At 44.0% G+C, this 13,072-nt stretch overlaps 1 protein-coding gene across 1 annotated transcript in view; it reads left to right on the top strand.

Annotated features, from left to right (window-relative positions):
• LOC137561243 (CDC42 small effector protein 2-B) overlaps nucleotides 1-13,072 on the top strand; it is a 30,220-nt gene that overhangs the window by 11,757 nt on the left and 5,391 nt on the right. The window contains exons 2-3 of the mRNA XM_068272505.1: nucleotides 2,909-3,143; nucleotides 10,112-10,210. Coding sequence (XP_068128606.1) covers nucleotides 3,090-3,143; nucleotides 10,112-10,210 — 153 coding nt within the window. The 5' untranslated portion in view covers nucleotides 2,909-3,089. The remainder of the gene's footprint in view (nucleotides 1-2,908; nucleotides 3,144-10,111; nucleotides 10,211-13,072) is intronic.

The following is a 13,072-nucleotide window of genomic DNA, read 5'->3' as shown; positions in this document are numbered from 1 at the left end:
TATACCTGTCACTATTGGCTTCTTTTATTGTTTGATTGTAGACTGGATTGTTGCATTGATGGTACACGGTCTGTACTAGACCATTGTTTTCCTTGCTGAGAATGTAACGCCTCCACACTAGCTGTTGCCCTTTACTTATAGCTGATGATGTAAAATAATGTGAGATGACACAACATTGTATTTCCTCTTTTGTATCTCTAGCTGTCTGAACTTGTCATGTGTAACCTTTTTATTGGACATTAATAAAGCCTTGAGTATTCAACTTCTTGTGTGCAATAGCAACTGAATACTAAGGGGCATATACAGTATCTGAGCTTTGCACAGAAAGTGGGAACTATGCTTCTCTTTTTATTTTATTTTTTTTAGATGTCATGACTTGTGATCCAAAAGTAACTGACAATCCCCTAGGAGTAGATAGACTAGTCCAAAATCCTGGCAGCAGGGCTGTGGAGTCGGTACAAAAATCCACCGACTCTGACTCCGACTTCTCAGGTTAGGATTCCACCGACTCCTCGACTCTGACTCTAATTTGCATATTACAATCTTGTTGATTGAAAGTATGTAACATGAAATGCATCTCTTAACTGCCAACCTTGAAGTGAGAAGGATATGGAGGCTGTCATATTTATTCCCTTTTAAACAATACCAGTTACCTGGATATCCTGCCTCTCTAATAGTTTGTCATAGACTAAAACTAGTCCTTGATAAGAGTACTTGTAGAAGGTACAGACAGGAACAAAGAACATCTATCAGGAGTACATTTGAAATCTGCGCCGGTAGACTTGGGCGCAGGATACAGCCAGTATATGGCTGATTCTGCTTCTGTACAAGTCCGGGCCGATTTAATTACTATTCCCCCTCCAGGCCGCCATGGATAGTGGGGGAATGAAATAATTCTGCTTCCAGCGATTTGCTGGAGGCCGAATTATGTTTTTAAGCAACCTTGGATCCGTCTTCTGACGGAGCCGACGTTACTCACTGAGCGCTTCAATAGGAATGATTCCTATTGAAGTCTATGGAGGCGCCGGCTGCGCCCAAATCTAGCAGCGCTGAAAAGCACTGCTTCGTCTATCAGGGCCTAGGCAATGTAACTGTGGGTACATGTAAGAGTGATGTGCAGGTACTCTGCAGGAGAATGAGGGAATGCTTCCTCTATTACACATTCTTCATGCACAATCTGAACAAGGTTTATGGGTGATAGACAACACCTCTGTGTTCAATGTGCACAACATTCTCAGTGGATTCCCTGCAGCTCTGTGGAGAGTGCATATGTAGAGTATAGTACTACTGTGTAACAAAGGAAACCTGAGACAGATGAAATTCGTTTTATACATACCTGGGGCTTCCTCCAGCCGCCTTCAGGCTAATCAGTCCTTCCCTGTCCTCTTCCGCCACCTGGACCTTCTGCTATGGGTCCAGGTACTTGAGCCAGTCTGGCGTAGTGCGCATGCACACACTCCGTCGCCGGGAGTGTACTACACCTGCGCAGCACTATTGCACAGGAGCAGAATGCTCCTGGCTGTGGGAGCGGCACGTGGCCAGACTGCGCTGACTGGCTGAATTACTGGGACTCGTGGCGGAGGAGGACAGTGAGGGACTGATTAGCCTGCAAGGGGCTGGAGGAAGCCCCAGGTATGTATAAAACTTTTTTCTTTTCATCTGTCTCAGGTACCCTTTAATTCGTAGTCACCAAACCAAATTTTAGCATATCAAATTATTTGATTTCATGCGCAAAGGTAGTGCATACATTTGCATAAACCTGCATCAGTGCAGAATTATTTCCATCTCGTTGACCATCTCTATTAGTGACACGGCTACACATCAGGCTTTATACTTACAGCATAGATGTTATTTAGTGTATATATAAAAGATTCCTGTGTACACATCATATATACAGTCACAGCCAGATATGTGTATCTGACTTTAAAAATACAGGGACTGCTTTATTGAAGCAGCACAAGGAACTATTTTTTGATTGGTTTATTTTATTTTTGTGGACTAAGCGGAGCTATTACTGTATATATTAATTATTTATAATGATTAATATCTGAGAAATAGAAGATTTTATCATATTTTCTATTAATTATTTTTTAAATTTATTAGGAGTCGGTGCATTTTTTTCCTGACTCCGTCTCCAGGTGCCCAAAAATTGCTCTGACTCCACAGCCATGCCTGGCAGATCTGTCGGATTTCTATAACCTACTGTTAATGTGCCATACATCAGGCGATTTTGCGGGGCAATTGACCTTCTGAATTGATAATTTTATTGATTATGGGGAAAATCGAGACCTATTCCGCCATCACCGCGTCGGCTTGTACCACACGCGTGTAACATCACACACCTCTCCAATGCCATGTGGTACAGACTATCGCAGACATTGCATTGGCAGCCTGGAATCCTGCTAATGGACAGGTGACATTTTGGGGAGCACAGGTGCGAGGGGACATTTTTAAATTTGTGGAGGTGGCAGCGATATGCTGAAATCTATCAGAAATTGGTCTGTGGTGTGTCGGCAGGCAACAGACTTGTCTCTGATCTCATGGTCGACCTGCCCGTATATCACCTGATGTATGGGCGCCTTTAGTGACAGCAGCATCAGGAAAAAAGTAATTTATAGTGCATTTTACTTTGAAAAAATTGACATATAAGTATGTACAGTAGAATCCCTTTATAGTAAACTCAAAGGAGCCAAGAAAAGTAGTTTAGTATATCAGAATTAGTTATACATTTTATATTCATAGAGAAGCATTTGTTGGGACCTGAGGACTGAGTTTACTATATCCAGAGGTTTACTAAAACAAGACTCTACTGTATATTAAATACACTCTTTTTTGCGATACGTGTCCTTCAACAGATTCGCCTAGTTTTAGTGATTTTAGTGATTTTATTTACGGGTCTACTGTTTAGGTTGCCGGACGTGGAATGGAAGCTTTCAGATTGCTCCTTTAAAGGTTAACCAGCATCTTCATTGATTCGCTTTCCGGAGCGTCTCTTCCGGAGAAGTTTGTGGTGGCAGCATCAGTAGTTGGCAGGAAGAAAAACAGTGTTTCACTTGAGAGGAAGCCGTTTACATTTAACCATTAAGACAATGACAGAGTTTTTCTTCTGCTTCAGTTGCTGCATCGGAGAGCAGCCACAGCCGGTAAGTTTTTTAGGACTTCCTTTTATTTATTTGTTCTTTTAACTGTAATAAAAATTGATTTTCCGATGGAAAGCTATAGAGATCTATGTAATCGTTGCTATACTTCAGTATGGTAAGTAGGCCTCTCTGTGGAACAGCATGGTGTCAAAGTTACTATAGGGCTCTTGTGAATTTTGTGTGTGCTAAACCACTCAAGCGCCCCCCCCCCCCCTCCTCTTCCTTTTTATTTTCTTCCTTCTAAGGCTTATTTTCTAGGTCATTTATGCTGTGATATAGGGGAAACCAGTTTACTTTTATACATACTGGGGGAAGTTAGGTTGGTTTTAGGGCATACTTGACCGTGTCATAGTTAATCTGTTAAGCCCAGGTGCACACCAAAACCGCTGGCAGATCCTCAAAATGTTAGCGGTTTTTGGAGCAGATTTCAGAGCGATTCTAGGCATGTTTAGAGACGTTATCTAAACATGCCTAGCGTTTTTGTGTAGCAGATTACAAATATTGGTACATTAAAAGCTGTTACTAGACAGCTTCTGTAACAAAAACGCCTGAAAAACCGCTCTGATCTACCGTTTTTCAGAGCGGTTTGCATTTTTCCTATACTTTACATTGAGGCAGAAACGCTTCTGCAAACCGCAAACGTGCAGCAGGAGGCACGTGTGCTGTTTGCTAAAAACCTCAAACCGCCGGTGTGCACCATCCCATTGAAATACATTAGCCAAGCGGTTTCACTGGCGGCTGCAGTTGCCGGATCGCTGCTAAAACCGCTCGGTGTGCACTGGGCCTTACAGTGAGTTTTGGGAGTTCTAGACAAATATGGAGTATTCCTAACTATATCATATATGTTACAGGGTACTTGAGAAGATTTTATTAATCATAGGATATATACTGTAATAATAAAAACCAGGGTTAGAATACAGTAGAATCTCATTACAGTTAAGTCAGTCCTCAGGTCCCAGCAAATGCGTCTATAAATATGAGCTATGTGATGCCTGTGGTCGTTAAATTTTTGGATACGTCCAATAATAGAGAAATCTTAGGATAAGTGCGGACTATCTACCTTTTCATTTGTATAAATATACAATGTATGACCAATTCAGATATAGTAAATTACTTTTCCTGTTCCATTGGAGTTTACTATAAATGGATTCTACTGTATTCCGTTTTATTTTTGCCTGCTAGAATTGAGACTCAATCCCTCTGTTGACAATTGGGTACTGAGTTCTGTACAGATGCATCACTAGCCTAGATGCTAGCGACTTGCCTATTAAATTACAGTGGGGAAGAGGGACAAAGCAGCACCCAATGGAGCAGATTTTGGTAGGCACAGTGAGCAGAGGAGCCATGTGCTGAAGGGTCGCTCAGGCATTGGGTGTTGCTAAGGATCTGGCATGCCAGATCTTTTGACGACTTCAGGGGGGGGGGTCCCTCTACACATTCTATATTATTGCCTGATGCCGTCTTTATTGGCTGCCCCAGCCGAGTGCAATCCATTATGTGTACATAGCTTAAATGTGATGAGAAATGTAATTTGACAAATATAACAGTATATGTCTGTACGAGTCTTAATATACTATTGTGTATATAAAATGGGTAAAAAGCTGGAATATTTTAGGAATATAACCCGTGATGAATATAAATTGATCAGAATAAGGGTAAAATCCGTAATGTAAGTACGAGGTGTGTCCAGAAAGTAAGTCATTTGCTTTTATCTGCCACGCAAGATATTCTTTCCATGCTTGCATCTGCCAGCTTAACTTCTCATATGACTGCACTGCTTGTCACATGACTGCAGAATGCCAGTAACTTTTCAGCAGTGATAAAGGGAGTCTGAAGCCTTTTTAAAAAAAAAAAAAAAAAAACAGATACTCACCTAAGTAGAGAGAAGGCTCTGGGGCTTGTAGAGCCTTCTTGTTCTCCTGGTGTCCGCGTTCCCCCGCATACTCCCCCGTTAGCTGTCCACGATCATATTGGTCATTGAGCTTTGTTCTGGGTTGGGGAGACTTCGGCAGTCTTCGGAAGCACTTGGGCTTCTGAAGACTGGCCGCTACAAGCTACAAGTGCTTCTGAACATTGCCAACGTCTCCCGCGGTGGGATATACAAACGGAGGAGCCTGCGGGGGAATGGGAAGGCTCTGAAGGACCCAGAGCCTTCCCTCTCCTGTGCTGAGTATCTGTTTGTTTTAAAAAAGGCTTCAGATTCACTTTTAAAGAGACTCTGTAAAGAAAAAAAACCCTATGGGGGATGCTTACCTCGGGAGGGGGAGGCCTCAGGGTTCCCAATGAGGCTTTTCCCTCCCCTGTAGCTTCAGGGAATCTAGCCCTGGCTCAACCGAATCCTCCTCCGACAAGCTTGATATATTTACCTCTCTGGGAACCAGCACAGGCGCAGTAGTTGCTCTTCGTTCGGGCTAGGCGGAAATAGCCGAGCCGATCATATCCTGCGCAGGCGCAAAAGGACTTGTGCCTGCGCAGTAGAGCAGTCTCAATCAGGTTCGGCTATTTCTGCCTTAACCCGAATGAAGAGCGGCTAGTGCACCTGTGCAGGATCGTGGTAGATACACACTTCGGGGGACCCTGGCACTTGAATGGAGGTACGGAGGACGACAAAGGAATCCTCGTTAGGATCCAAAGGCTTCCCCCTCCTGAGGTAAGTATCCCCCAGAGGGATGTTTTTTTTTTTTTTTTTAATTACAAATTCTGTTTAACCTCCCTGGCGTTCTGGACGAGCTAGGCTCGTCCAGAGATGCTGGAGGTCACCGCTCAGGCCCCGCTGGGCTGATTTGAATAAAATTGCTTGCTGCGTGTTGTACCCGATCGCCGCCGCGATACAGGCCCCCCCCCCCCCCCGAGACCCCGTGTGCTGCCTGGCCAATCAGTGCCAGGCAGCGCTGAGGGGTGGATCGGGACTCCCTGTGACGTCGGCCGCGGGAATCAGAACGCCAGGCAGGTTAAAGGACACCGGATGAATACACATCACTGATAGCGAGTGTTTTAGAGGAGCCAGACTCCCGAATTCCCATGTAGAATTTTTGTGCAGCAGCAAACAGATCTTTGCCTCAGCGCAAATATTGCCTTGATAAAGGGGCCCTACGTGGCTCTGAAACGTTGTCCATATTTTTACATGGCACTAATAAAGATTGATTTTGGATGTGCCAGCTTTCCTCCTTGTTGAATACTGCATAGAGGGCGTCATCCCTCTTTTCAGCTGTTGCACTACCCTTAAAGACTATGGGTTTGATCCATTAGTGAGTGCGAGACAATACTTCCAATTAAAGGACATCTGAAGTGAAAAAGATGTGGAGACTGCCTTATGTATTTCCTTTTAACCACTTGCCGACCGTGCACTCATAACGCGCGTCGGCAAAGTGGTAGCTGCAGGCTAATTAATCAGGAAACAGCCGCTCGCGCGAGCGGCTGCTTCCTGTCAATTCACGGCGGGGGGGGCTCCTTGAATAGCCTGCGGGCCGCCGACCGCGGCTCGCAGGCTAAATGTAAACACAAGCGGAAATAATCCGCTTTGTTTACATTTTTACAACGCTGCTAACAGTAGCAGCGTTGTACTAGATCAGCGATCCCCGGGCAATCAGCAGCCGGGGATCGCTGTCACATGACAGGCAGGAGCCTGTTAGAGGCTGCACAGGACAGATCCGTTCCTGTGCAGCCTCCGATCTCCGGGGCAGGGAAGGAGGAGAGGGAGAGGGGGAATCCTGCGGTGGAGGGGGCTTTGAGGTGCCCCCGCCAGCCACACGCAGGCAGGAGCGATCAGACCCCCCCCCCCCCCCCAGCACATCATCCCACTAGTGGGGAAAAAAGGGGGGCGATCTGGTCGCTCTACCTGTTGGTTTATCTGTGCTGGGGGCTGTAGAGCCCACCCAGCACAGATCTTCTAAATCAGCGCTGGTCCTCAAGGGGGGGGGGGGTAAAGGCTGAGTCCTGAAGTGGTTAAACAAAGCTGATTGGCTGTCCTGCTGATCCTCTGCCTCTCATACTTATAGCCATAGAATTAAACAAGCATGCAGATAAGATGTTTCTGACTGAAGTCTGACTGGATTAGCTGCATGCTTGTTTCAGATGTGTGGTTCAGACACTATTGCAGCCAAGGTGATCAGCAGGCTTGCAAGGCAACTGATATTGTTTGAAGGGGAACTGAAGAGAGGTATATGAAGGCTGCCATGTTTATTTCCTTTTAAGCAATACCAGTTGCCTGGCAGCCCTGCTTATCCTCTGCCTATTAGCCATAGCCCCTGAATAAGCATGCAGCAGATCAGGTGTTTCAGACTTTAAAGTCCGATCTGACAAGACTAGCTGCATGCTTGTTTCTGGTGTTATTCAGATGCTACTGCAGAGAAATAGACCAGAAGGGCTGCCAGGCAACTGGTATTGATTGAAAGGAAATAAATATGGCAGCCTACGTATACCTCTCCCTTCAGGTGTCTTTTAACATGAAGCCCCTCTCCACTATCTTTTTCATTATATTGAGTGTCCATGCACAGCAACGGTGGGGGTGAGAAAGATGTCTAGCTAGATAAGTATCTAACTTTTTTTTTTTTTTCCTCTAACCACCTCGGATTCACTTTAAATAAAGTTGATTGTGTGGTAAAATATAAATATTGTGTGTCTAAAATAAAACAGCCCTCTTATATTGTTAATGGTCTTATTTTACCACATTTTAAGCACACCTTGTACAATAACACTTTTTTTTAAAGTGTACCTGAACTGACGTGATGGAAATAAACAGGAGTACAAATGGTGCAACTCTGGCCCTTTCTATTTTCCTGTATTGCTAGTGTTATAGTTGCTAGTCTATGCAAATGAGGCAGTCGAACAGCAAGTCTAATTCAGCCTCCTGTCCTGAAAAGTAAATGGGAGGCAAAACACCTCTGTTCGGCTGAGAAAACGATGCAGATAACATTTTATTGCTGATAAGTTCAATGGGTTATTAGTCCGTTGGTGCGTAAAATGTGCTTCATTTAGCTGCAAAACATTTTACATCCTGCTGTAACGGTTGCTGTTTAGGATCTAGTTTTTAAAAGCCAGCACATTAAAGTGGAAAAAAAAATTATGAGACTCCGTTCTGTTACACGCATTCAATCTACCATAAGGCTACTTACACACCAAGACGTTGCATTTTAGGGGACGTTATGGTCGCATAACGTTCCCCTAACGCAACGCCTGGTGCTCGTCAGAGTTGAGCCGCGTTGTGCAGCTCGCTCTGGCGTCCGTGATGCCGCGATGCGTACTCTTGGGCGCATGCGGCATCACGTAGTCCCACCAGCCAATCGCTGCACAGAGCGGCGCTCCAGGAAGTAAACACTGCACGCCACAGCGTGCAGTGAATATTAATTAGCCATGTGCCTGGCCGAGGAGGAGGAGGAGGGAAGACCTCCTCCTCCAACACTACTGAGCATGTGCGCAAAGTCTAACGCGGCGCATAACGCCGTAGCATGCAGCACATTCAACTGACGTCCTGCACTGTGAACAGCCCATTGATTTTTCATTACTGTGCGGTGGGCTGCGTTACAGGCTGCACTAACGTGCGTCTGTAACGTCTCACTGTGAAAGCAGCCTTAGTATTACACGTACAACTAATTATCATATGCATTTTTATTTATTTTTTTAAAGCTGTTTTTTTTTTTTTTTTTTTAATCAGGTTTGCTTTAAAGAGACTCCGTAACAAAAATTGCATCCTGTTTTTTATCATCCTACATGTTCCAAAAGCTATTCTAATGTGTTCTGGCTAACTGTAGCACTTTCTACTGTGACAGTCTCTAATAAATCAATGTATCTTTCCCCTGTCAGACTTGTCGGCCTGTGTCTGGAAGGCTGCCAAGTTCTTCAGTGTTGTGGTTCTGCTATGAACTCACCCTTTCTGGCCCCTCTATGCACACTGCCTGTGTGTTATTTAGATAAGAGAGAAGAGAGAAGCTGCTCTAATCAGCTGGATAAATCGTCCTCTGAGCTGGCTGGGCTTTCACATACTGAGGAACTACAAACAAGGGCAAAGCTGTTTGCAGGAAGAAAAGAGCAGCCTGAAACTTCAGTGCATGGGGGAAAGAAACACACAAATGATCTCTTGAGATTCAAAAGGAATGCTGTATACAGCCTGCTTATGTATGGATGTATTTTCTATGTGTGGACATACTGTACATCAACCTACTTCCTGTTTTGGTGGCCATTTTGTTTGTTTACAAACAAACTTTTTAAAACTGTTTTTAACCACTTTTAATGCAGCGAGGAGCGGCGAAATTGTGACAGAGGGTAATAGGAGATGTCCCCTAACGCACTGGTATGTTTACTTTTGAGCGATTTTAACAATACAGATTCTCTTTAAGTCTTTGCAGAGATCTTAATATGTTTTATGTAGAATTTAATGGCTTTGGCATACTGGCAAATTTGACTGATGTCTGCAGACGCATAAATCTGCCCAGTGGCCCGACAGTGCTAATTCAGCACTAGACGTACCTTCTAATATAACCGCCTGAGATAGTTTAAATACTAAACACAGACAGTATTGCTTAGATGATGCAGGTTCCAGCTGAGCACATTCATTTTTTACAAGTAGTTATGGGCTGGATGGCCTATGCTGCTCCAAAGGTTTCCTTTGCACCTCACCTGGTTTAACCCTGCATGGTCATATCATTTATGTGAGATGTAATGACTACATATACACCTCATATATATTCCTGTCCATAATTTTATAGGGATTGTTATATTTCACGGAGAGGAAATGTATCTGTGGCAGCAGGATATATCTTTCACCGCCAAACTAAATATACCAAGTTTTCCAGAAAGGTACATTCCTTTCTTTGGGCACACCTGAAGAAGGAAGGTAAAACTTCCGGAAAGCTTGCATCTATTCTAAACATGCTGTAGCAGGCAATGTTTTTCACTGACTGGCTAAACAATCTGCCTTTCTGTTAGGAAGTTTGACTAACGAATAACCACATTCTGCAATTGGTTTTTCACAGAGGAGAAGGCGAATTGATAGAAGTATGATCGGGGAGCCAATGAATTTTGTGCACACTGCTCATGTAGGATCAGGGGATGCTAATGCAGGTTTTGCAATGGTAAGTCATGGTTTTGCAGATGTTGGTTTGTATGCTGCTTGAATTGCCCTAGTATAGGTTTAAAGGAAACATCAGGCATTAAGAAAAAAAAAAAAGCAGATCTACTTACCTGGGACTTCCTCCAGCTCATGGCAGCTAATGTGTCCCTCGCCACAGCTTTGCACCCAGCCAGTCTTCCAGGGTCCCCTCTGTTGCAGCCGTCATGTTCGGCGGTCGCGCTTCTGGCTACATGTTCAGGTGCAGAAGCCGCCGACCTCGCCGGGTCAGCGGCTGTAACGGAGGGAGAGCGGAGATACGGCGAGGGACACACAAGCTGCTTGGGGCTGGAGGAAGCCCCAAGTAGATAGATCTGGTTTTTGTTTTTTTGTTTGTTTTTTAGCCTGGTGTTTCCTGTAAAGAGGACAATCATTAGAGAATCGACCCTCTTTTAAAGAACAAGCGACACCCATGCTAACCTAGTAATAAAAAACACATATATAAGTAGATAAATACTACTTCTACTTACATAACAGAAGTATTGTTCTATCCATGTAATGATTCCTGTGAATTTTATAAAGGAAAAGCAGGAAATCCTATTGCAGGCAGTGGCCATTTTGCCAAGCTAATGCCGACATCATATCCTCCCTAACTCTTGTTTTCCCCCTCCCTTCTCTTGTTCATTGTGTATTCATTAGCTGCCCTCCTCCTAGAGTTTTTTTTTTTTATTTACACATCCAATCACTGAGTCACCTCAGCCTTGCTTGTAAACACAAGTGATCAGCTAGGCAGGGAAATAAATGGAAGAGGAGGAATATATTATAGATAAAGAGAACTCCCAGCATTCAAATGAACTCCCAGCATTCAACTTTTTGGCACTGTTTGGCACTAGGGCCAGTGCTCCTAAAGTATGTAATAACTCCAAACCATAACAGCAGAAAAAGTTTTGAATGCAGGATTAGCATCTTTATCACTTAATACACTCAGACCAGTTGCTGTTGAAATTTGATTTTTATGGTGACAATCCCGCTTTAAGTACAGAGAAAATTAATTGCGTTTAAAGCAAACCTGAAGCGGAAAAAATACTTACGATGAATTGTATGTGTAGTACAGATCATGAATAGAACATTAGTAGCAAAGAAGTTTTGTATTTTTAGTTTCAGTTCTACAGCTTGATTTATAACATTGCATCATACAATCAGTCAGTTTAAAAACCACACTATGGGCCAGATTTATCAAAGCATTACAGACAGGTTTTTTTTTCTTCTAAAACTGTTCTAACCAGCAGAGGAACCGTTCTGCATGATAGTAAGAAATTTCTCAAATCCTACGTAATAGCGGCAGTTTAGCGTGGATTCCTAAAGCTGCACTACAGTTAAGAAAAGTGCAAATCCATCCCTAAACTGCTGCAGATTAAAAAAGTGCTTAATAGCAGTTTCCAGATAGTGCAGCAATGCAGGCTAGATGGCATTTTTGTGAAGGGCTCCTCCCCCCCCTCACTCAGAGGATGCTGACAATAGGATGTTGGTTACCTCAGCAACAGTAATTTCCATCACGCACTGCCTGAGAGACCTTCCTATCTCCTCCTATTCCTAACAGCTTAAGAAGGAATCTGCACTATTAAGGGTTTTCTTAGGATGTCTGAGACAATTCTGAACAGATTTCTAAAAACTTAGTAATATTTTCTCAGACACTCTTGATAAATGTCCCCCTATGTCTTTTATGCTTTAAAACCAAGCAGAAGTAATGACCCTTTGAAGTTTCCTGCAGTGAAACCTTAACTCAAGCTGTCTCGCTGTTTTTTGGCTGTGTAACTACTAGCCCACCGTTCCACGGCAATTGACGTGAACGCAGCGGCAGCCCCAGGACCGATCCACGCCGATTGGAGTAAACGGATGCGCGCTTGGAAGGCGGAGCAAAGTCTCCCAGCAGTGATCGCCGCTTAGAGACTGTTAGATGGCGAAACCGCCGTCTAATTAGGCTTTACAGCACTGCGATCTAAGACAGCGCTGTACTAGGGACAGCCATGTGACACGGATGTCCCCCTGGGACACAGGAGGGTGATCGGGCGAGCTGATCGCTGTCATTGGCTGACTGGGAGGAGGGAGGGAGTTAGGAAAAAGTAGTAGAATTTCTAAAAAAAAATAAACACTGGGGGAGCGATCAGACTCCACCAGCAGAGAGCTCTGTTGGTGGGGAGAAAAGGGGGGGGGGGGGAATTACTTGTGTGCTGAGTTGTGAGGCCTTAAAGCTGCAGTTGCCTATTTACAGAAGAATGGCCTAGTCTTTAGGGGGGTTAACACTGCGGTCCTCAAGTGGTTAATTGTTTCTGAAAACAGGACTGTATTCAACCCAGTGGGTTGAATAGCTCAGAGAGGTTATTTTTGCACAGGTAACTGAAGTTTTTTTGTTTTGTTTTAACTCTTCTTGTACTGGAAAACAATAGAAAACTCTTGTTTGCTACTAATGTTCTATTTCTTAGCTGTACTACACATGCAATTCATTCTTTTATAAGTTTATTTTCAGGTTTGCTTTAAAAACTACAGTCTTTCTTGAAATTACTATTGAGTTGGGAGTGATTGCTGTATCAATACACTTAAATAACAACTTTACCACAGCTAAGTTGGCCCGCTAGTTGCTTTGAGGCCCAGCTCTGATTTATTAGTACCAGTATCAGGGGCAGACTGACAACTCATGGGGCCCCCAGGCAAAAGGAGATTTTGGGGCCCCGTACCAGTGTTGGCCCACATTCCATGTTGTTTTTTACAGACTAAGATATAATAATTTACTGCCAACAGATAGCTTACACTGACAAACAACCCTGCGCCGCGTGTAAAAAAATGGGTGTGGTCACGCAACAGAATGTGGGCATGGTCATGGGTGGGG

The sequence above is a fragment of the Hyperolius riggenbachi genome, chromosome 3 (assembly GCF_040937935.1).
Source record: "Hyperolius riggenbachi isolate aHypRig1 chromosome 3, aHypRig1.pri, whole genome shotgun sequence".
Classification (NCBI taxonomy): domain Eukaryota; kingdom Metazoa; phylum Chordata; class Amphibia; order Anura; family Hyperoliidae; genus Hyperolius; species Hyperolius riggenbachi.
Note: the sequence above shows the minus strand (reverse complement) of the source record. Positions and strands in the feature narration are given on the sequence as shown.